This window comes from Lytechinus variegatus, chromosome 2 (genome assembly GCF_018143015.1).
Source record: "Lytechinus variegatus isolate NC3 chromosome 2, Lvar_3.0, whole genome shotgun sequence".
In the NCBI taxonomy this organism is placed as follows: Eukaryota; Metazoa; Echinodermata; class Echinoidea; order Temnopleuroida; family Toxopneustidae; genus Lytechinus; species Lytechinus variegatus.
Genome location: NC_054741.1, coordinates 5,590,371 through 5,616,140, shown reverse-complemented (window position 1 = coordinate 5,616,140; position 25,770 = coordinate 5,590,371). Strand labels below are relative to the sequence as shown.

Sequence of the window (25,770 nt, the reverse complement as noted above, 5' to 3'; positions counted from 1 at the left end):
TCATCAATTTTGAGGCAAGCTGGTTGTAGCTATCAAATAAGTGATATGATTAGATAATTTGTCGGGACTATATTGAGACACCTTACAATCACATGACATTTTCTGAAAAGTGCATGAACAACCTGACTAGTTTTAATTTTTTAGACAGAGATGAATCATGGAAATCAAGTAATTCAAGATGTAGTGATTACAAGTCTGGGAACATACCAGATGGAGGGATACAAATGACACTAGCATCTTCGTTATGAACACAATTATGTTGGTAGAAATCAGCTCCTGGACAGTCGACTAACATAGATTCACTCCCCGTACAACGCAGGTCATCTAAAAGGATAGCACCACTACCTGCACCAAAATGGGCCTAGATATGAGTAAAATTTGGTGGAAATGATATCAGTTAAGATATCTTGGCAAAATTAGTAATAAAATTAGTCAAATTAGTAAAAAAAAAAATGTTTAAGTTAACCTGCAGTCAAAGCAATTCATTTGACCAGTTCATATAATAACATGTTATGTAGCTCTCCAAAGCTGTACTTCCTTGGAAAAGCTACAAGCAATGTATGTTTAGATTTCACAATTTGCAATGAAAGAAGTGCATTATCGTTATACTACTACTGGGGACCTTGAAGGAGAGGTTACTAATTTGTTCTGACAAAAACCATTGACCCATCTTTGGAAAAGAAATAGAAAGTAAATTGTGTAACTCAACCTAGGTATTTCATAATTTCTACAATGATCAAGTCAAAGAAAACTAAGTCAAGCTAAGGAATGGACAGTCCTATCTGTGCCAGAACTCATCACAATAGCAAAAGACAGATTATGTCTCACCAATGACCAACCTGAAGTCAAATGATAAGTAGTATTGGTAGAAGTGAGTTACAAATTCCATATTTTCAGAAAATCAAGTACAGTATATTTCACCTGCAATACAAATAACTGAAGGACCAAATAAAATGTTTGCACCTAAGATTGTGAAGAGTTCCTCTCTAAGATTGAATATTGTAGTACCAATGCTTCAATTCTGGATCATTGGCACCATGCAAAGGACATACACTGAACCATCGGCTCAAATACATGATGTAATTTTATTCAAGCAGAGGGTGAGACAATAGGTCAACCCCCTCCCCTCCTGAACGATAGGTTCCTGGCTTGGATTTATGCACTGAACCCAGCAAACTCACCCTTTGTGGTGCATCTGTAGCTCCGGTAAAACCAAGTTGTCGGCACACTACTGTAGCATCCTGTAAGTCCCATGAATCATCACAAACTGTTCCCCACTGCAAGTTATAAAAGATTTCTACCCGTCCCTGGTATGCTGCTCCACCACCTATCAGCTGTATATCGCCATCTGTAAAGATTTATACAGACTAAATCATATTACTGCTAATACACCTGTAGAGCTAGGAGTTTATCTTTCTGTTTACATTAGTTACCCCCAAATAGGGATCATTTGTGACACTTCAAGAATGGAACAACTTTTTCAGGGTTTATCCATGTGCATTTAGGGAATTATGTTTTGACCAATCAGTGGTCTGATTTTACTTTAATAGCCACCTTTGGCTTTATTTTAAATGTCTGATGACATAAGGCATATATCAATAAATCTACAAATCAAACAATAAATTGTACTTAGGAGTTGGTTTAAACACCTCCTGTCTCATGTTTATACAGCAATGCAATTGAGTGACCCATGGGTGGTAAAAACATTTATTTCTTGAGCAGAAATCATATTTAAAGATGTGCACCTTTCTTCAATTATATCTTCAATACAGAAAATGGTTGTATGAAAAGTAATACACCAGTTTCACCCAGAATATAATAATCCATAAAAAAATTAATATTCTGGTGAAAAGACAGTGATAGGTATGTTGATAAATGAATCAATAAATGACTAAACTGTAGAATGGCACTGATGCAGATTTGATCAACGATACTTTTGCTCAATGGGATGACTAATTGTGTCATGCCCTTATTTCCATAGTGTGGCATCATTATCAACTGCCATGATGAATGGAATAGTGAATGAATGAATGAATGGATTTAAATGAATGACTGTACAATGATAGAATAGATTTTACATACCATTTGCTGGCATATAACACCTAACACTGGCATCTTCCACATGCATGCAGTCATGATTGTAAAGCCCACTATGGGCGCAGTCTAGTAAGCTGGACTCTGTTCCAGTGCAGTACACATCATCAAGAATGATGTCACCAACTCCCTCACCAAAGTAAGCCTATTGATTTCAAGTAGGCAGAAAAATATATATTTTAATTTTCAGGGGGAACTTTTCACAACATACTGCATAAATCTACATATTGGATAAGCTCTAAAATTGCAGTGAATGGGGACTTTCCAGGGCTCTTTTGAGCATTTTGAGGGCAAAATCTGCCGAAAATCCAGTGCCTTTTCCTGATTTCAAGTAACATTTTCAGTTTTACTAACAAAGCTTCTTGTTTGAATTAATTATCAAACAATTGTATTGAATAAATACATAATGAGAATACAACCAACATAATTTTCTTCCCACATATACAATTCAATGAACTGACAAGCCACTCAGTAATCAATAATCTATAATAAATTTAGTCTATCAATTAAATCATTGAATTACAATATAAGGAAAAAATATGATTGAAGAAAAAATTATGGTTGTAGGGCAAGGCCACTTTAGAGCACATTTCTCTATATTACATCGCATGAGAAATATGTGTAGATTTTTTTTCAAGGTACAACAAATGCTTATAAGAGAGCATTCAGTCCAATCAATAGGGTGTCCAAGGCTATGGCCCCAGAATTCCTTCCCAATGATAAAGCTAACTTACATGGCCAAAATTGATACCAACGTAACCTGGCATGACTTGGTTGCATACTACCATGGCATCTTGCTCATCCCAGTAGTCATCACACACTGTTCCCCATGACCCTTGATAGTACACCTCTACCCGGCCTTCTAAAGAAGTTGTCCCACCAACCAGTTGAACATCACCATCATTGTCTAATAGATGAGAAATACAGTGAATTCAGAATTCATGACTTGTCTATATGTGATCTTTGATGAACTGCTCACTCTTTTCAAGTCATTAATTGTGTTGACTTCATAAATCCCCAGAGTTCCATTAGTTTTCTAAGTAGAATATAGATATATTAAAAAATGAATCTTACTTATCAAGGCCCAATTTTGCACTTAAAAAAAGATCTCATCAGAAACATTTTTTTTCTGCAGTTTGATATTAAAGGGGTGATTGTTTTGGGCCAAGGTAGGTTTCATAATCGTATTGGGGTGTGCATAGGTCTTCTATTTACATTGTGATTAAACATTAAATTTACAACTCCCAAATAAACTTATATAACTTCCAAGTGAAATCTGAGGCTCTATATAACTTAATGAGAAATTAAGATTTAGAATGGAAATTGAGCACAAAAATGCATGTTTCTCTGTAGCATGGACCATATCCACAAGATAAATCTCCCATAATTATATCTGAAAATGGTTACTATCATGAAGGGTTGTATTCTAGCATTTCCTGCAGTACTAAGTGTTTCCCGATTTCCTTAAGAATTATCAAGATTATTTCCATGTATTTTCCTCATTTTTATTCTACAAATATCGGCTAGAGTCTCCAAGTTCTCTGTTCCTTATGTTTTAATATCTACTGTAGATAATCTTAAGAAGACAGATCTAGATAAGTTTAGTTTTACTTTTATCTAGACCTAATTCTACTTTTTAAAGGCCTATTCTTAATCTAGAAAGTTAAGATTTGAGCTTATATAAGAAACAGGATGTAGACCATGATCAATTCTTGCAATAGATTCAGGTAGATCTACACCAACTAGTCTGTTTACACTTTGTTTTCCAATTTTCTTTTCTTTTTATAGATGCAGTCCATTATATATAGATCTCAAGAACTAGATCTAAAATCAAGATCTAAGTTAGACCCAACTTAGGCCTAACATTAACGTAAGTCAGAATTAACTTGATACCTTTTTGTTCGAATCTAGAACGAAATTGAAAAGCAAAACTAAAATTTTATTTTTTTCTCCAGATACCCTAATTTTAGGGCTAATGTTAGGCCTATCCCTTAAATTTAATGTTAGAGTTAGACTAAAATAGTAGGGCCTAGACTAATGTTAGATATTATTAAAATTAATATGAAGACATAAAGGCTTGATCTTAATCCTACTCCTAGATTGAAGTTCATACATAAGGTTACATACATAAGGTTCAGTTCTGGACGCAGGATCTTCTGAAGTTCTGTTCAGGTTACTTTAAGTCTTTATTGTCTTAGAAGCTTTTAAAGTTTTGGTCTATTTAACGTTAGTCACGGGCATGCCGCCCCCTTCAATCCGATCCCCACACTACAGTCTACAGCACAGGCCCAAATCTGTCTTCAATCAGACCATTTAATCATCGGGCTGGGCGTGGGCGCCAGCCGCGGCAGCGGCGCGGGCAAGTCGGCGGCCAATCCCTGCCATTATGGCAGTTCCTGACGCAGGTCCTGCCAAAGTTGCATACTTACACAATGGAGTCGCTCTAACATCAACATTGATAACTAAATAAATAAGGATGTGAACTAATGAGTAAATATGATATACTACTCGACGCCTTATCATTTTGTCTCTTTCCCACTTCCAGTTCCACTTCCAGTTAATCTGAGTCGTCAATCGATTGTCGTTTATATCGAGATCGATCGTACCCTATATCGGTATTCGATCAAGCCTGCGCTGGGCGCGCCCTGGGGGCCGTTTCATCAACATTTTTGTCTGACAATTCCGGGGGGCCACTTACATTGACGAGTGGATACCATGCGCGACCAAAAAAACACGTAAAAAGGATGTCCTTTTCACGACAGGGCACGTTACGTACGTAACGTGATAAGGGTGTCAAAAACACAAAAATAATGAAAAAAGGGTATCTATTTCGCTAGGAAAATTACGTGTTTAGGGTCGAATTTGCGGGGATGATAAAACAAAATTAAAATGTTTTATAAAGGATGTCCTTTTTGTCCCAACACTTCGTGTTAAGAGTCCGATTTGCGCGAGGTGTAGAAGGTGGGGTCGTACTAAACCAAATAAGGTAAAGCCGACGACCGAAGGACCCGTAACAATAAAACATTCCTGTGCTTGTTTAGGGGTTCATTTCAGGGATGTATAATTATTTGCCAATAGTATCGTTTTGTTTCCAATACTTGTTAAGGGTAGGGTTTCACACGCCAATACTTGTTAAGGGGTGCATTTTCAGAATATGGAAATTACGTGTTTAGGGTGCTTTTCGAGACCCCATGGTCGCGCATGGTATCCACTCGTGAATGGAAGTGGCCCCCCGGGCTGACAAGTTGTCAGATCTGACATCTTTCCTTGATTCTGATTGGCTGAGAGGCACTGTTACTATAGTAACTGTCGGATAAAATGGGACTTGTCGGATAAAACGTCCGACAAGTCTTTTCATGAAATTACAAAGAGTTAAAATTGATCCAATCAATCTCAAGTGTATGGAAATACCATAACATGATTTCTTCTACAGGAATTTGCACATTCTCCTTAGTAAACAAACAAGAATATTTCAGGAAATATGTCTAATTCACAAAAAATGGGAATAATTACTTTAATCCCGAAAGGAAATAAACCCAGACACTTGTTACGAAATTGGCGACCTATCTCCCTATTAAATGTTGTCTATAAAATAGCATCCAGTTGTATAGCAAACAGACTCAAAGGTGTTCTGTCTTTTTTAATACATCAAAACCAAACAGGGTTTTTGAATGGTCGCTTCATAGGAGAAAACATCCGTTTATTGTATGACACATTACTTTACAATGAATTACATGATATAGCTGGCATGCTTCTCGTTGTTGATTTTGAAAAAGCTTTCGATTCTGTATCACATAATTTTCTTTTCAATGTTCTGGATTTTTTTCGCTTTGGTCCTTCGATTAAAAGGTGGATAAAACTATTCTATACAGACGCAACCTCTTGTGTGTCAGTTAACGGGGATTGTACAAATAGATTTAATATAGGAAGAGGGTGTCGTCAAGGGGATCCTTTATCTCCCTATCTTTTTTTGTTAGTTAGTGAGGTTCTTGGTATTTTAATTCGACATTCAGATTATCTGGAGGGAATGCATATTAATGGGAAAACACTTAAAGTGTTACAATATGCAGATGATACCCTTTTGACACTCAATGGTTCAGAACAGGATTTAAAATGTGCCCTTGATACACTTGATGAATTTGAAAAAATATCCAACCTTAAAATTAACATAACTAAAACCCAGGTGATATGGATAGGGAAGAATAGAACTTTTAAAAAAGAGATTTTACACGAGTACAAACTCAACTGGATTTCGGAAGGGTATTTTAGGTACCTAGGCATAGACTTTTCTGTTGAACTATCAAAAATGGTTGATTACAATTATCAGGAAAAGTTTAAAGAAATAAAACGTCAGATGGCGGTATGGCGAAAAAGATCTTTGACTCCCTTGGGGCGGGTAACCATTGTTAAATCTATATTAATACCGAAATTAAATTACTTGTTTTTATCTTTTCCAGAACCAAAAATAGAAATTATGAATGATATTCACCGATGTTTTTACGAATTTATATGGGAAGGCAAACCTGATAAAATAAGTAGAAAACAAATGTGTCAATCGTATAGTGAGGGTGGTGTTAGGATGACTGATATTTTTATCCATTCCAAGTCATTAAAAATTTCATGGATAAGAAGGTTTATTTCTTGTTCTGAAAATTTTACTTTTCATATGTTTCAGTCATTTTTGCCTACAGCACATACATCTTTTCAATTATTCATGGGGGCTGAGCATTATAAATCACTTGCCATATCAATAAATAACCCATTTTGGGCACAGGTATTGTTTGCCTTTTCAGATCTTACCCGCCTTCTTGTTGATGATGTTGCATGTCAAGCCCTTTGGAATAATCCAAAAATTAAAATGAATGATAATGTAATATTTTTCAGGTCTTGGTGTGTTAATGGGGTGCGTTTTGTTAATGATATTTTAGGAACAGATGGAAAATTTCTCTCATATTTTGATTTTCAACGCAAATACAATATACAAGTAAATTTTCTTCAATATTATGGCCTATGCAACGCCATTAGATACAGTTTCAATAAACATGTAATACCAAAATCTATGGAACCTATCATTCCAGAAGCACTGCTTTTGATAATAAAATTTAAAAAAGGTTGTGCTCACATTTACAATATTTTTTTGAAGTATAAGTTGAAAGATTGCAAAAGTCTCATAAAATGGAAACAGATGTTTGACTTTGACAACACCATATGGAGGTTTTACTATCAGTTACCCTTTTATTCTACTGCAGATGTCAACATGAGGTGGTTTCAGTTCAAAATAATGAATAGAATTATTTATATGAAAGATGCTTTGTTGCGATTTAAATTAGTTACAGATAACTTATGCACTTTTTGTAATAATAATGAAGAAACTATTATGCATATTTTTTGTTTTTGTGCCCACACAAACGAAATATGGTCTCATCTCGAAATCTGGTTTTCTCGTAACAATTTGCACATCAAAATTTTAAATCAGAATAAATTATTCGGTTTTTACGGAAACAATAATGGAGCTCTTAATTGTATTTTGATAATAGTTAGAAAACAAATTTTTGCAGCAAAATGCAAACACTGTCTTCCAGTTTTCGACCATATTTTGTCTGAAATAAAATCTTATTATAGTATGGAAAAGTATATATATAAAACAAATCTGAAAGAGAAGAAATTCATAAAAAGGTGGTCATCTTTCATTTTATTACATTGAATCTCTCAGATAACATTCTAAAACACACGCACGCACGCAGGCACATATGTATATATATGTGTGTGTGTGTGTCTGTGTGTGTGGGTATATATCTTGTATGAATTTTTTTTCTATCATTTGCATTTTGATTTTTCGTTTTTTATACAAATAATATGACAATTTCATGGAATATTGTAATGTACATATTTAACCTGTGTGTCATATACTGTGTTAATCATTCAATTATGTATTGTTTGAAAATATGTATTATAATGATTTCAATAAAGGAACCCTGTGGAAGGGTTAAAAAGAAAAAAAAAAAAAAAGAATCACCCTGAATCTTTGAACAAGAGAACGACGAATATATGAATCAGGAAAATATTTTGAATAAATTTTTATTTTAGTTGCTTGCCATCCATAGTTGTGGTTGAGGGTTTATCGAATTAATAAAAATATTGTAACTCAAGACGGAGCACTGACCCGATCAACCACATTTCATAAAATGCCAATTTGTTCAAAATATTTTCGATATAAGATCTATTACACAGGGATCAATCATATCATCAAAGCAAATTAATGAATTCTCTTTCTCGAGAGAATGTTATTTATTCATTTAAACCTACATTCCTATCTGATGTGGGCCTATTTATTCCGACGACAGATATAAACTATAGAGTTAAATACGAATAAACCAAATATACGGCCTCACTGGCGTAAATCCGGGGGGGATGGGGGGATATATCCCCCCACACTTTTCGAGGAGGGGGGATGGCCTGTACAAACATCCCCCCACTTTTTACGGAAGAACTGATTAAAAAATCACAAGAGATAATTGTTTTATTGGTGAAAATTCTTCCTAAATTACCGCTTAACAAATAAAACAATATTATTGAATCATAAAATGCAAATAAAGAGCCAGTTCACCAATTCCAAACGAAATACTTATGTCCTTATTATAACATTAAAGAGAAACCCCCGTTTCTTCCAATTCATCAATGCTGGGGTTTTGGGGGAAGGGATTAAGATGGAATGTCAACAAATTTTGAATATAATCTCTAATAAAACCATTAAACCATCATGGGGTAAAAAAAGATAATAATATCGGAGGGGTATTTGCCATATGGACATACAGTGGCGTAACTACAGGGGGGCATGGGGGGCACATGCCCCCCCCCCCATCGGCTGACCCAAAAAAAAAACGGGGTAAAGGGGAAAGGGGGAAAGGAGAAATGAGGAGAAAGGAAGAGAAACGTATAGTGGGAAAGAAGAAAATATTATTCATTATAATGTTATATTATAATCCATTACATAAGAAACATTTTTATCATAACTTTATGAAACATAATTTGCCCCGGGCCTATACGTCTTCATTGTTCCTGGTGCTCGCATTGTCTGCATATATGGGATATATAATCCTGTTGTACTAAAACATCCCGTTTTCAAGTCAATCTAAACCAAATATATATTTCCTAGCACTTGAGTTATCATTTTTTTATGTATTGACATAATTATGCTTCTATTACATGACTAAAAAAGTGATTGCCCCATGTTAAGGTCTTCGTATATAAACGTTCGCATTAGTGGATTGGTGAGATATGTCTGCTCTTCATGAAATTCCTAAAATCAGTCCTTAATGTCCCTTCTTCTGATCTGAATATAAAAAATGTTCAGCTCGCGCTTCGCGCTCGCATCATTTGGTTAATGAAATATGTATATGGTCCTAGTTGATTCCTACAAAGAATCCTTAAAATGCCCCATTTCAGGTCTGAATTATCTAAATTTTCAGCTCGCACTTCGCGCTCGCAATATTTGATTAGTGAGATGCGTATGATAATCATGATTGCAATGACTACAAAAAGTGTTTCATGTGTTCAGATGTAATTCTAATAAAATCAGCAAGCGCTTGGCACTCGCATTAGATGACTATGGTGAGATATGCATAGGCCTACTCTTAATGGATTCCTGAAATATATTCCTTAAATCTCGCTGTTTGGGGTCAAAATATACGAAAATTTCAGCTCGCGCTTCGCGCTCGCATTGATTAGCAAGACAGGTACCTATCATGATTACAAAAATTTGATTATAATGTCCCTTTTTAGGTGTGATTATAAGAAAAATTCAGCTCGCACTTAGCTCAGTGATTCAAAAATTTTGCTGGTGCCCCCACAATGCCGTGACCCATGGCACGCCACTGTGGACATATCAATGACAATTCCTTGCATATCTAAAATCATGATTGCAACAAAAATGCCAAAACATTTCAGTCATCCCCCCGCCCCCTCCCCCCCCCCACCAATCAACACGGATTTACGCCAGTGTACGGCCTAACCCTTCGATCGAAGGTTTGGTGAAACTATGATCACCTCAGTGACGTATATAGCAGTCGCATTCCGGCGTCACTTCGAAAACCATATTTGGTTCCAAGCAAAGGTTCCAACCACCTCCTCTGATGATGGCCATGGAAGCTTAAAAGTGCCACCCAGATGTTCATAATCATCTCGTGCATGTTTATCTTTTATTTATTTATTCATTTACTTATTTATTCATTTTTCTTTAATAAATTTAGCCTACCTACGGGGGGGGGGCAGACTGCCACCCCCTGACGAGTCAACCTATGCAAGGGACGTCCCCCCCCTGACGAGCCACAAGTGGCCTGCTCGTTTGAACTTGAAGACTTTTTTTTGGGGGGGGTTGTAAATTTTTTTTTCTGGTACGAGATCCTTTATAATTTTGTGGTTGAAGAACTTTTTTTTTGCTCGTCAATTTTTTTTCTGGTGCGAAATCCTTTATTTGTGCTTGAAGACATTTTTTTCTTGTCATATTTTTTGGTGGACGAATTTGCCCCCCCCCCCTTTCGAAAATCCTAGGTAAGCCACTGATAAATCATCAACATACATTCTATTCTCATTAAGAACTAGAATACTATTGCAGTCGTGGTAAGGCAGTAAAATGGTTTAATGATTATTTACAAAAGGAACAGTTTTGGGTCCAACTTTGTTCTTTTTGTATATAAACGATCTGGCAATTTTTGCGGATGACTCAAAACTATTTCACACTTTTAATTGTGATGAACATCATATTGATTTATCAGAAATTAGTTTCAACATAATAGCATGGTGCAAAGCCAACAAATTGACAATCAATCATACGAAAACTAAATATTTTTTTAAAAATAGACGAAAAATATTTTAATATTAGGACAATTATTGTCACTGAAAGGAACTTAACTAGAGTGTGTGGAATAAACATTATTTCTTGGTATGTGTACCGACTAAAACCTTACATGGAAGAAACAGGTTGACATTGTCTGCAATGTGCTGAGCAAAAAATTGGAATACTTTATAGATTGAGGAATTATGTAACAAAGAGAATCTTAGTTATGTTATACAACTCATTTATTTTATTATATAATGGTCTGGAAGTTTGGGGTGGGACGTGCAAAACAACCCTATATCATATAGGCGGATCCAGGGGGGGGCAATAAAAAAGGAAAGAAAGAAAAAAGGGGAAAGGCGGGAAAAGAGAGGAGAAAAAAGAAGTTAGGGGAAGACTTTGAAAATAAAAAAAGCCTTTCATGTCACTATAATATTTTTCGCTCGCGCTTCGCGCTCGCATTGCCTATATAGGTGATTTTCATATATCTTGTTCAATATGGAGTTTGAATATCAAGTTTGGAAATCAATATACAAAACATATTTCACCTCGGAAATCGAACTTTCATTATTTTGTGTGATTTAAAAATTGTTTTTAAAAAGTGCTCTGTAAATATGTCAGTTCTATGGTCTGAATATTAACATTTTCTGCTCGTGCTGCGAGCGTGCAAATTTTGATTTATCAGGTACCTATTATTTTCGTGTATTCCATAAAGTTTTCGAAATATCCCTTTTCAGGTCTGATTGTCAAAACGTATCAGCTAGCGCTGCACGCTCGCATATTGATTGAGTTTATGTCTCAATATTGATTACAACAAACTACTTAACACCCCCTTTTCATGACAGTTTATCAAACACTAAAATACTATTAACTTCATTCATCCTTTTTATAATTACAAAAGTGCTTGAAATATCCAGTTTTCAGGCCAAAATATCATCAGATTTCGCGCACTCATTAAACAATAATAAATAAGATATTAATTCAATAATTAAACTGTCCCTTTTGTTTCATCTCTCACTTAGCAAGATGAATAGGAAGATATATAGTCATCATTATGTCCTAAGGATGTCCCGGTCCTATGTTAAAACTCAACGTAATAATAATTAAAAATATCAGCTCTTTATCAAGTGCGATCCATCCATCTCACAATTTCCTACAAAGAGCATGCTTGAAATATAGAGCTGAAATTGATTCATTTTTTCAGATCGCTTTGATTTTCATGATAAAAGACGTATTTATAATGCCTAGATTCTAGGTCTAAATATGAAACAAGCGCGCGCATGTTTATTCAGATAGTCAAATTGTTCTCTATTTTAATCATTACAGTTTCAGATCACAATATCAAAAATTTTCTGCTCGCGCTTTGTGCTCGCATTCTTAATGTAGGAAGATCCTCTATATTACTAATTCTTTTCATGATTTACAAAACATTAATAGAGTGTCCCGTGTTTAGGTCTAAATCATGATTTTTTTTCTCATCTCGCGCTTCGCGCTCTTTTTAATTATTTAGTTATATACCTATCCTGTTCACAATATTACAAAAAATGATTAAAACTTTACATTCTTTATGTAAAAATGTCAACCCCGGGATGTCAACTTTCTCAGCTCGCGCCTCGCGCTCGCATTATTTGATTGTTGAAATATGTAACTTCATCATGGCTAAGTGCAAGCAGTCCTTAACTGGTACCTTTTCGATAAGTTCAAGCGTATATAAAATTTTCCGCTCGCGCTCTGCACTCGCATTATTTATGTAAGCAAGATCCTCACTTACTCATCCTTATCATGATTTACAAAACTTGTTAAGAAGGTCTAAATCTCCGAAAATTTCCGTTCGCGCTTTGCGCTCGCATCAGTTGTTAAGTTATATACCTATTCTAGTAAAAAAAAAGTGCTTAGAATTTACATTGCTTAGGTAAAAATGTCAAAAAAATTTCAGCTCGCGCTTCGCGCTAGGATTATTTCATTTGTAAAATTGTTACGTCTTCATGGCTAACTGCAAACAGTCTTTAACAGTAACTTTTCCATCAGTTCAGTTCTTCTCGCGCTTCATGTTCGTAGTAATTATTCATTTGCATACACATCTTTTTCAGGATAAAAAACAATGCCCAGAATGTTCAAAATTTTAGGAAAAATAGCTCGCGCTTTGCGCTAGCATTATAGGATTATGGTATTATGTATTTATGTTTATTCATAAGAATAAAGCTAAGAAGTGACTATACCCCTTCAATGAAACCCCCAAATCCCGGCAAAAATCATCTTCGAGCAGCCGATCGGGGAAAATATGGCTGAAAAAATATTCCGCCCCCCCCCCCCCCCTATTGGCGAAGGCTGGATACGTCCCTGTGCTCGGGCCGCTGGGGCCTGATGGTGACGACTTGCTTTAAGTGTTTTACGTCACAATCATCGTCAATCTTCACATTATTGTGACGTCAGGTTCACGCGATAGCAATTTGTACGCGCTTTGTTTCCTGGCAACAACATCATGTACAAAAAAGTGATGGCGGAATAAACAGGAAACAAAGTGACGTGAACAGACTCGAGAAAAGGGGACTAAAACAGAGTCTAAGGAAACCAAAAAAGGAAACTTATCAAGATGGGTTTTCCAATAATGTTTCTAAAGCATTATTGGTTTACTGTCCTTGCCATTTTGACATTAACAGTTGGTTATCTTGACATTATTGGCGCGGAACAAAACTATGGTCAGCCAGGTGAGTAACGAATGTAAACTACCGGTATGGATGGTCATCTATGGTAACTCTAACTCGAGAGGCGGTACCGGTATCTAACATTAGAATTAAGAAGTTAGATTCTACGCCAAAAATTGGACTGGAGATCAAACATGAATATGTATGAAATTCCACAAAAGTATGATATATATTGTTCTTTACATTCTCAAGAGTAAATGTGCAAATAGTGAAACTAAAATGAGGAAAATAGGCCTATATGATTTTTTCGCGAAAAGCCACAGGCTCAGCATGTTATTTTTAGATAAAATTTTTAAAATTTTTAAAAATAGAGGTCGATTGTGTGATCCGATCCCGCGGCCGGCCCGGCCCGCGGTATGTGTGGCCGTGGCCATGCGCAGGTGTTCTGCGCAGAAACAGAACCTTGGCGACGACCTGTCGCAATGGGTGATTTCAAGTTCAGTGTTGACCTTTTGGTGTTGGTGTTGGGTCAATTTTTACACGATTATAACACCAAACATAAAATGAGGATGGTCCCGAAAAGTCACTCACTAGTTGTTGAGATGTCAATAATGTGATCTGGATCAGTTTTACAAGCTCTAGGCCTAAATAAGTTTTGGAGCTAGGCCTAGGGGAAGCAATCGAAATTTCAACACCAAGTCCAAGGCCAACACCGAACTTGAAATCACCCAATGAAGAGTTAACCTAGTTCTAGGCCCTAGATATAGACCTCTAACGTTAGTCTAGAATCTAGCTCTATTCTAAGCCTCCTAGAATCTAGGTCTACGTCGGTCAGTCTAACATTAGACAATAACTAGACTTCAGACAGGATTCTAATCTAAACTAGATCTGTCTTTACTTAGTCTCAGACAGAAATTGTTAAAATACAGCATAAGAATAGATACAGGACAAAGTCAAAGTCCCGAATTATTTTTATGTTAGAATACATGGAATAGTCTAATTTGTTGTCACTGCCCAAAGTGTGCACAGTTTTGAAGCTGCCCTGGATAAATGCTGGAAGAATGAGCTAGGCCTACTAAAATATGACCACGAAAGCCATAGTCCATAGTTTTGACTGACCGGATCAATCACAACTATGGACAGCCAGCAACGTCAACATCTATTATGCATGTTTGTTCAAAATATTTTCTAGCTGTAGATCTAATGCATATTCATGCATTCATTGTTTTCCTGAAAATTCTCTGTATATTGCGCAAATTTCCTGTAGAAAAAAAATATGACACTGACGGATTTCAATAGAGTTACGGTTGATTATATCAATCTTAAATCTTTGTAAGACAGGGCCTAGGTAAATTTTCAGCATTTCCCTGCCATAGACTGTGTAGTTAACAGATGGGACACATAAAATACTTCTCTTTGCATAAAAAGGACATTGTGCAAATTTTTCGTAGAAAAAATTATGACACTAATGGCTTTCCATAGAGTTACGATTGATCGGATCAGTCGTTACTCTTTGTACAACAGGGCCCAGATTTCATTCATATTTTTTGCAGCCATTTCTTTGATTTTTTTTCATATCTGTCAGTCTTACGGTAACCCTAGATCTAGATCAAGATTTACTTCAGTCTAGAATCTAGGTCTAGAAAACTAAACTTTAGGTTCTACTCTGACTGACAAACGGAAAACAGAGGCTGGCTCTCGCTCAGTCTCACGTCAATGAAGCCAGCCTTGCCCAGGCCAAGGTTACTCTAGATCTAGACTCCTAAGTTCAAAACCCTAGATCTAATGTAAGATCTAGATCTATTCTACAGTGTAGATCTAAATGTAGTCTTGGGCCTTGGCTACAAGGCTAGGCCTAGATCTAGACTCTATCTAGATCTATTATAGATTTAATTCTACTCTAGAGACTATCGTAGTGAGTCTAGATAGATCTGGACCCTAACTAGAATATAGATCTAACTTAGATCTAGAACTTAAGATTTTAATCTAGAATCTATTTCAAAATTTTCAGACTAAATGACTATTTTTTTTAATGTTAGACTACTTAGGGTCTAGATATATATTTTTCTTGTTTCGTAAAGCCTAATCTATATCTATTCATTCATGCTTCGTCATACATTGTCATTACATAATAGATCTAGATCTACAGTAGATCTATAGATTCTAGTTCTACAGGCCCAGTAGATCTAGGCCTAGATCTAAAATCTATTTATCTATTTAGCCTAGACCTAAGCTTTTTTTTTTTTTGGGGGGGGTCATGCATTAAGAGGGCACTTGATTGCTTGGGAACGCGATGAGTCATACAATTTGCTAACCGAAAACTAATAGATAATGTTCAAGATTTTTCTCTGTTATTTTCAGCTGAAGAGGGAAGTATCCGACTGATTCATGGTAGAACAGAGAACGAAGGATCAGTTGAGATCTACCATGGAACACGATGGGGCGGTGTCTGTGACTGGTGGTGGCATATGAGGAACGCCAATGTTACGTGCAGACAACTTGGCTTCCCAGGGGCTAGAAATTTCTATCGGAGGGTGGGTTTTTATGTTGACCTTCTCCCTCCTTTTCCTCTTTGCCTCCTCTTAATATTTACATGTATATAAATCACCGCTTTGTACAAGTCAAACTCATTTGCAAGTATTTTTTTTTTGTAACAAATGCATCGAATAAGAAGCGAGTTAAGCAAAGTCAAAGAAGAAAATATCGAAATTATAAATTACAAGCAGAGTTTACGTTCACGTCATATTGAACTGTTGAAAGTGGAAGACCGTAGTTCTACGCTTTGCCTTCTGCTTTTGAGTATTGATTTGCTATCTAAATCTAATTTGGCTGCCGGTTTGGTTGGAATAGGAAGAAGCCCCTCCCCCAGAAGTGTATATGTTTACTTTGGTAATCATGCTATTTCTGGAGCGATTTGCCAACTTGTAAATGTTGTCCTTCACTATCGTCTTAAATAAAAAAAAAATCGCCAACTCTCCATTAACCTCCGAATAAATAGGAGCCTACATGTATGTGTTTTTGTTTTTGTTTTTTTTTGTATTGGTTGAATCGCTGTTACTGCTGTTTAATTGTTTATAGTTTATTCATTTTAAAAAATCTTTTGTATATTTATTTTATTATTATTATTATTTAGTGGAAGAGGAGGGGTGGGTATTTTTGGTTTGTTTGTTCTTACCAATGTGTAAAACGGGGGGGGGGGGGGTGGGGTGGCCTTGATAGGTCCCTGACCTTTGCTATTCCCTGCATCCATAACATTTTGTTTTATTTATTTTTCAAGTATTGTTATTTTCTTTTTAATATTCATATATCTCATATATTCTTATTCGTTTCTGATGAATGTGAATGAATTCAATTTGAATATGAACTCGAAATAATGAGGAGATACTTTTTAGGGGTGGGATGACAGCAGAGGTTTAAAAAATATTCAGATACATGCACCACTTTTTTCAAATCTACTGTATATTGTTATCTCCGTACAACAGGCATATTTTGGTGCTCATGTAACAACTTTTTGGGTGTATAAGATGAACTGTATGGGAAATGAAACAAGACTAGAGAACTGCTACCATCGACCCTACGGACGTCCCTGGCTCTGTAATTCGCAATGGGCTGCTGGGGTAGAATGTATACCGAAAGGTTTGAATCGTCTTTGTTCTATTTTTTTTTTTGGGGGGGGGGGAATCGGGAAAGTAGTTTGAAAAGATTATCATACAAAGTCATGAAATGCTTCTTAACTAGCAAAAAAAAGAGGATTCTTGGTTTCCAAAATTAAATAATTCATTCAGAAAGTTTTGTAATGCTCACAAATTCATGAATATAAAACAAAGAAATATATATAGAGAGAGAGTTATATATAAGAGCATTTCAAATGAAAAAAAAAATGCAGTGATAATTATTTCCTAACGAAAATGAGGAATGATAAAACCAACAGAGAAAGCACGCACAAATAGCTTTGATGTGCCATTCGATGAAAGTGATAAATGCAAAAAATGGTGGTACAATCATTTTCATTGAATATTCTTGAAGGAGAAGTCCCCCAATAGCTACCTGAAACTGGTATGAAATATAATTATTGTCTTGGTGAAGAATAGCTTTGACAGCATACGTCTGAAGAAAACATCCCTTGTTTCCATCTCTACAGATCCGCCTCAGGGATCACTGCGACTGATTCTTGGTGGAGTCCCAAATGAAGGTACACTGGAAACATTCTGGGATGGATCCTGGGGCAGTGTGTGCCATACAGACTTCGGGACACCAGATGGAAACGTTGCCTGTAGACAGATGGGTTACCCCAAAGGAGTTAAAACAATCAAGACAGATGTAAGACATTATTTCTATCATTTGTCAACCTGTAATAACGATTATATACATCGGTTATGTTATAAAGCGTTGTTTGTTTATTTGTGTATCTAACGTTGCGCGTCAGCATTATATGATATTACTCCAGCTTTTACCATCGCTGCTTTTCCAGCATTTGACTCATTCACGGAATCAGTCTGCAAGGTATCCGTTAACCACACCCTTGCAGTAAAATTTCTATTAAAAAAAGTAGAATGATGATGATAAAACGCTTTAAAATGATATGAAGAACTCTGATATGATTTTTCTTTTTTCTCTCTAAAATTGTTCTTATCAGGGTCATTTTGGATTCAGTACTGGGCCGATCATTCTAGATGCGGTGGATTGTGATGGCAGTGAGACACACATCACGCAATGCAACATGCCTGTAGAACCCTTTCAACATGCCTGCCCCTACACTCACAATTGGGACGTTGGCGTTATATGCAAACGTAAGTGCATATAATTCCATCTTTGCCTAAATAGTTTACGTTTTACCTGTTTTACCATACTAAACATGTGCCGTGGAATGGTGTTTAAATGGATGGAGAGTTGATCTGACTCCCAAAAAAGGAGAAAAAAAAGCATAAGACACTAAGTTTTCATATTTTCCGTTTTTGTACATATTTATTATAAAAAAAAAAACAATTTTGGGAGGGGGATCGAAGCCCCCGCCCCTTGTCCCGGCCCGACTTAAGGTTAATTACCGTAAGAAAGTTTTCAGATATGCTGGTCTGGTTCCTCTCTATCCATTTAAACTAACTTGCTGTTTGCGTGCAGGCCTTCAATACATTTAATTCAGCAGTGCAGGTTTTTATGGTTGTTGTATTCCCTTGTCTCCATTTCCTCTTTCTATTAAACATTACTTTCATCAACTTAGGTTACCGAGATCTTTTATCGTCACATCAATGTAATAAATAAATCATACATGAAATAGTAAAATCCCATCAAATTGACTTCTTTTTATCTTTTTTTATCTCTTTTTAAGTAATTCTTTTTTTTACAAGTAACTCATCCGTTGCTATAATCCTTTATTTCAAAATCTTCAGCTAACACAGAAGGGGACATTCGTCTTATGGATGGTAGCGGGCCTCATGAAGGTCGAGTAGAGATATGGCATAACGATGCTTGGGGTACAATATGTGATGATGGTTGGGATTGGCAAGATGCTAATGTAGTATGCCGTCAACTCGGTTACAGAGGAGCCATTAAAGCTTCCGGATTCCAAGGGGTAAGAAAATCAAATCTAATTCATTTTCATATTTAATTTTAATGTGACAGCTTTTTACATAGATTTTTGTTTCGATATACTGTTTTACGCCTCCGCAGACGAGGTCCGGAGGGGGCATGAAGTGTTGCCCTCGATTGGTTTCCGCGCAATAACTCGAAAAATATTTAATGGATTAAAAAAAAAATGGTGTGTAGGTAGATAACACCAAAATATAAGCTTAGTCCGCAGGTCAAAGGTCACAGCTCATTAAAAATATGCGGTTTGGTTTCCGCATGATAACTTATGAAATATTCAAGTTTCAACAGATTAAAAGAAGTTGGGATGTGTAGGTAGATTACACCCAAATTCGAATTTGGAGTATGCAGGTTCACAGCTCATTATTGTACATGCGAATTGGTTCAAAGGTTTAAATTTGTTCATTATATATGCATATTGGTTTCTGCACGATATCAAGTTCGATCATATTGAATGAATTTCTGATCGCGTTAAGCGGGGGCATCTGTGTCCTTTGGACACGTCAAATTTATAGTTTGAAATGAATTCAATTTTGCCCCCCCCCCCCAATTTATTAAGGGTAGTAATTGAAAGGGTATGAACAAAGAGCAAAGGCACCAAATTCATTATTTATTGGTGATAAAGAAGGATATGTGTTTGATCACGTTGTAAAAAGATGAACAAAATTGCGACTATCCGAATTCAGCTTTATTGTTATTTATTATTATTGACATCGACATGTATCATATTCTTTGTTTTTCTTTGTGATTAAAAATATAATTTTGTCATTATGTGATCTCCCAGTTTTTTATCGTAAATAAAAGAACGCGCACTCCGACACATACAGTATACATACATTAAATTTTGTGCAATTGTGAACATCATATAATTTATCTCGTGCCAATAATTTTCTGTTAATAGGAAGACTTTGGTTTTACGTGGGCACCTATACATACATCTTTCATCACGTGTACGGGTACAGAGGAACGCCTCCTTGATTGTCTCTTCCGAGATGGCTGGTCTCACGCTTGTTATCATGTTGAAGATGCCGGAGTAGTATGTGCAACCGATGATGAAGCCACCATTGAGGTTGAAGCAGAGAATACAAGAGGTTCGTACATATGTTAATCTAATGATACTTTCCTGAACTCTCACTTATAACTTATGGGGAATCCAGCCCTTAGAAAATTTGATGAAAGAAATTCAGCACATTATGAATGGGCTCCGAAATTTTTCAACATCTCTGATGGTCCACCGAAGAATCCAAATTGGCCCTCCTTTCATGACAGTTATGTTTTGTCAATCAGGGAACATAGTAACAGTGCTTCGCGGTCAGTCAAAATCAAAGAAAGTTGCCAGATTCGACAGTTTGTCTGGTGAAAATTTTGACCGGTATAGAATATAGGAATCTTGGCCTAACATCCCTTATACAGTAGACGCACCATCACATCAACAACATCGATGCCCAAGGAACTTCGTGAGATGGATATATACGAGCAAGAATAAACGACGGAAACTCCCCCAAACATCACTCCCACATAATTTGAAATTGCGTTCAAAAGTGAGTTGCTCAGTCAGAATCCATTGCAGCTTTAAGTATGGTGATAATGAATTTTGTATTTAAAGAAATCAATACGGTATTTTACAGTACGCATCGTCGGAATGGGACAAGGACAAGGAAGAGTTGAAGTGAGTTTTGGCAATGGATGGGGACGAGTTTGTGACGAAGACTGGAGTGACGATGAAGCCAAGACTGCTTGCTATCATGCTGGATACTTGGTAACTTTTAACTTTTACCGCCCTTCCAAATAATACTGCAATAACAAACTCGATTCTTTCTATTGCCTGTCACCCACTTATTGTTGTGCTACAGTCACGTCAATGAACCGACTCCAAACTGAATCGTATGTCATTGGAAATGGGCCTATCATTGGTCGGTCCACAGTCGGTTTTGCCGGAGTGACGGTGCCAATAGTGTGATAGCATATAAATAGGTAGTTTGAACACTGGCGTCAAAACCTTTGAAATCAGAACAAACCAATAACATAAAAAGCAGATCTGATGTTTGGATAGGTGTCTAGTGATCAGTAATATGATTGGCATTATTTGCTTTCGGCAACATTCGGCGTTCAAGTTTTTACGAAACATGCCTTGGACTCTGCATTCAGGGGTGTGAAAGGGCCGGAGGGAGAAATGGGAAGGGTAAGAAGAAAATATGAACACGGGTTGAAACAAAACCTTGAACGACCAAAAACTACCGGCTTTAGAAGTCATAATGGGGCGCGATTTCAACTGCATCTACTGAAAGATGCGATTTAAGCTCAGCCCTGGTTTCTGATTATAGAAGGGACGCAATTAAGCACTAGTTCTTCATAGGCCGCAATACTTTTCTGGATAATTCGCTGTTCACATCACCGATTCCATACCAACATCAACATTGACCTTGAAAACTCTATGCCGTTGAGGAATAATAGTTCATGTTAATATCCTATAATTGTTCATTAAAGGTTTGTAAAAACAATTATATCAAAATATAGTTTAACATCCATTGTTATCGAGTCAGTGCGTTTCTCTTTTCATAATATCCGAGACTTAATAATTACAGTTGCCATATATTTTTCGATTGAATTTCTCACTAATAACTTCTACATTCTGATTTGCCAAATGACTTTTTTTCCATCATGCAAAAGGCATAGGAATTTTGGTTTACTTTCAGTGGTAATCCTGTATGTTGGCTGAGGTGATTTTTTTTTCATTTACTAACTACATGTATATCCATTACTTTATACATGTTATGCATTGAACGTTATAGCTACACTGTAAAAAATATTGGGCAAAATTTTAACCAGCACGAGGGTAGTTATGTATCCAACCAATTTTGGGCGGTATTTTACCCAATGCGGGAAGCATATTGTCCAGTAAGGTTAAAAAATAAGCAGAAATTACTTAAGAATGAGCAAAATGTCATCACACTGGATAAATAATAATGCCCAAAAGAAATGCCCAATGTTGGTTGGATACATAATTACCATCATGGAGCATTTTTACCCAATATTTTTAAGAGTGTATATACTTGTTCGTTCTGTTTCCTGTTGTTAGTGGGATGGCTCACGCATGGCATCATCCAAAGAGTTTTCAGCACCCGCTGATCTTACTGCGCCATTTATTATCGATGGTATAACCTGCACCGGTGCCGAGAATGAAACCCTGAGCGAATGTCAGATCAAAGTTTCGGCAGATTTGACTTGCGAAACTGGTGACGTCGGAGTCGTTTGTGGAGGTGAGTATAAAGGGCGGGCCAACACGCAATTTAGAATTTGTCTGCGATCAGATTTGTATCTGTTGATGCAACATTGAGACAGGGAACATTTTCCTGTGCAAAGTTCTAGATCATGGATGCATAATTTCAAATTCATTGTTAATCATTATCAGGTTTATTTCATAATGAGATCATAGCAATTATACTATAATTTTAAAAGAAGATCTGTGTGAATTAGTTTAAAAAATCGATATTAATGTTCTTACAGTTAAGTTAAACTTACCCCCCCAAAAAAAAAAGGGGGGGGGGGAGATAATATTCGTCTATATTTTTTTTGTAAAATGAGCAAAGTGTGATCCCCCCCAAAAAAATCGGATGTATAACAGTCGGAAGATGTGCGTTGTCCTTAAGATAGATAGATAGATAAATGGTTTTATTAAAAAAAACAATTCATGGTAGCCCAAAGGCTAAATTTACATTGTTTTACATTGTAAAGATCTTGTTACATATACATGTAAGATAAGATATATACAAAGACCATTTTGAACAACATGAAAATTTCAAAGTAAACTATCAATATACAAAAATCATAAAGATACAGACATACATAAGCCTCCAAACCAATTAAGTTAGAATAATAAAAGATAACTCATAAATATATAATGCAAATTAAAATCAGAATTAAAATTGAGGACAGGTCTGGAAATGGGCAACACCAGAGCAACGGACGCGACTCCGAGACATACCCCTACACCCCCGAAGCGCTACAGCGCTACAGCCCAGAAATGCTCGGTCCCAAACAGCCACTTCCTAGCTGGACAGGCGCAAAAAAACCACCAGTCGCACACACGACGAGAAAGGCGCCGAGAGAAATGTATCCACCGGGAGCAATGGGCATGGCACAAGCTTGTCACACCCATCACTCCCAGGGAAACACACTCCTCCCAGCCACCCAACCCGATCGGATATGCGACCACAAGTCTAATGCGCCCGTCCAACCAAGCAACAGCCGTCCGGAACCACACACCCCAAACTGCAGCACTCCGAAACCATAGGGGCCAGTCCCGATGTCGCGTCCGCCGCTCCGGTACCGCCCACACGACACCTATCCCTGCAAAGTCATGGCATAATGTCAATTGACATACATGTATGAATGAGATGTGAACTATACATACACACTGGTATTCCCTGACAGTGTAAGTTGTTATTGCACAATATAAATCAAACTGCTGCCCTAAAGAATTTGCATGGGCAGTGTACATTTCACACTCCATTCCAAAGTGAAGGAATTCTTGGTCATATGAACAAAGGAATCACTTAAAACTGGACAGATTAAGAGTTTTTGGAATGATATTCATTCAGGATATTAATAAAATATGGAATTGCACTCTTCTGAAACCTATCAGTTTTACAATGTAATTGTGAGTATTTTTTTACATGTCTTAGGTTAAAATCAATATTCCTAGCAACAGGTAACCAAGATGAGTACCTAGGATGTTTCTCTAAATTCAAAGCAAAGTCTAAACATAACTTAACCCTCCTTTGTTCCAAAGTTGATAAATTGCACATTTCTAGTGATTCCTCATAATTCGTTTATTACTTTATTTTCTTAAATTTGAACGTAATTCATTATTATTCTTATGTTTGTGAGCTAACAAATATAGAGTACCGAAGTGATGACATCACCCCAAAAAAAACCTGTTTTGTGTTGTTGTTTTTTTTCAGCATTTTTGATATCATATTTTGGTATAAAGCAAGATAAAATAACTCCACTACCAAAATTTGGTGCGAATCGGTCCATGAGGGCCTGACATATGACTTTATGAACATATAATTAGCCCCATTGTATTATTGGCCTGGTTCTAAAAATTAGGAGAATATTCTTATATTTTTCTATTTTATTTATTTTGCTATGTAGGTTCGTCAGCGCCGTCTGGCGGTATATCAATGGCAGTGATCGGAGGAGCGGTGGGAGGTGGGGTTGCTGGAGCAGCTGTGATTGCAGTTGCTATCTACTACATAAAGTTTGTCAAATCTGCAGCATAAATAAGGAATCTCTTGATGTCCATATTTATTTTTTGTGCTCTCACCTACGTTAATGAATTAAGTAGTTAATTATAAAGCGGTGGACATGTATTCACTGACGTTATACACTAACCAAATCATACTCAATTGGCCTACCTAATTTCCTGTAAAGGTAATGTATTTATTAAACTAAAGCAACACTAGTATTTGGGGCAACTTAGGATGGAATTGTTCTATTCAATTGTTTCATCAGAACATGATACTATTTCACTCGACGATTCGGGCAGGTATATTGCCTAATGTGACTTTGTCTTTCGGTTTTAGATACCAAGTTAATATTCTTTATTGTTTTTGAATGACAGTTATTCATATAACACATGCATGAGTGATAAACATGACACTCGTATTCGAGGGTAAAATGTTTGGGTATGGAGTGACAGTTCGTTTAATGAGGGCTTTACAATGTGTTAAGATATTTATTCCCAGAATACCAATCATACTGAGAGGCCAAATTGATATTGATTAGATAGAAATTGAGTGGTTATTTTTAACATTGTTTTCAATTTAATGTTGAAGCTGATGAATTTCTTTAAAAATTTATGACGCAATTTCATTTTATTTTCCATTGAAATGTTATATATCTATGATTTTTATTTATCTTGCAACGAAAAAGTCATTAAAAGATCAAGACGAAATCACGTCTTAACCCGAGTATTTTTGTAATTATTTATTTTAATCTGCACTAGTAAAATATGAACTGGGTTTGACTTAGAAACATTATTCATTTCCCTTTCTTGTTTCCCTCATTTCCGATTTGAGCAATACGATTATGCGTTCTGAGTGTCGTGAATGGGCTGAAAATATTTATATCTAAATAAATATAATAAAATTAACAGAGAAAAATGCTTAAATTTTCATCAAAATCGGATAACAAATAAAGAAGTTATTGACATTTAAATGTATCGATATTTTGTGAAAACAGTTATTTACACATCGTCATGAATATTCATTAGGTGGGCTGATGGTGTCACATCCCCACTTTCCCCTTTCTTATGTTATTACATGAAATAATAAATGTTTAATTATTTCATACATGTGTAAATGATGTGTCTCCATTATGATGAAATAAGTTGCGGCAATAAATAACCAATGCACTTAATCAGTTGTCAATCCAATTGTTTTAGTTCTTGGTAGAAAAATTTTGAATAAACCTCATTTCATATAATAAAGTAGAAGTGAGGATATAGCATCATCAGCCCACCTCAGGAATATTTATAAAGACATGCCTAGAACTGTTTCACCGGAATAATGCAAATCTTTAAAATTCAATAACTTCGTTATTTGTTAC

At 36.1% G+C, this 25,770-nt stretch overlaps 2 protein-coding genes across 2 annotated transcripts; one reads left to right on the top strand and one right to left on the bottom strand.

Annotated features, from left to right (window-relative positions):
* Positions 1-824: 824 nt before the first annotated feature.
* Positions 825-12,705, bottom strand: LOC121409350 (scavenger receptor cysteine-rich domain superfamily protein-like). The gene is made up of 5 exons (XM_041601286.1): positions 12,702-12,705; positions 2,829-3,001; positions 2,083-2,239; positions 1,182-1,348; positions 825-839 (listed from the first exon to the last, which is right to left on the bottom strand). The coding sequence occupies exons 1-5, from the start codon at positions 12,703-12,705 to the stop codon at positions 825-827; spliced, it is 516 nt and encodes a 171-aa protein (XP_041457220.1).
* Positions 12,706-13,473: 768 nt separating this feature from the next.
* LOC121407142 (egg peptide speract receptor-like) lies at positions 13,474-25,097 on the top strand. Its single transcript, XM_041598081.1, has 10 exons — positions 13,474-13,638; positions 15,937-16,109; positions 17,058-17,211; positions 17,717-17,895; positions 18,212-18,365; positions 18,963-19,144; positions 20,060-20,249; positions 20,787-20,917; positions 22,238-22,418; positions 24,316-25,097. The coding sequence occupies exons 1-10, from the start codon at positions 13,524-13,526 to the stop codon at positions 24,441-24,443; spliced, it is 1,587 nt and encodes a 528-aa protein (XP_041454015.1). The 5' UTR covers positions 13,474-13,523; the 3' UTR covers positions 24,444-25,097.
* The last annotated feature ends 673 nt before the right edge of the window (positions 25,098-25,770 follow it).

Excerpts from the sequence above, each read along its gene's own strand:
- LOC121409350 (XM_041601286.1), bottom strand. Across the intron at positions 2,240-2,828 it reads TTGGTATCAATTTTGGCCAT|GCTTACTTTGGTGAGGGAGT; the intron begins GTAAGTTAGCTT and ends TGAAATCAATAG. Across the intron at positions 1,349-2,082 it reads GTGTTATATGCCAGCAAATG|ATGGCGATATACAGCTGATA; the intron begins GTATGTAAAATC and ends AAATCTTTACAG.
- LOC121407142 (XM_041598081.1), top strand. The coding sequence starts at position 13,524 with ATGGGTTTTCCAATAATGTTTCTAAAGCATTATTGGTTTACTGTCCTT. Across the intron at positions 13,639-15,936 it reads ACAAAACTATGGTCAGCCAG|CTGAAGAGGGAAGTATCCGA; the intron begins GTGAGTAACGAA and ends TGTTATTTTCAG. Across the intron at positions 18,366-18,962 it reads CGTTGGCGTTATATGCAAAC|CTAACACAGAAGGGGACATT; the intron begins GTAAGTGCATAT and ends CAAAATCTTCAG.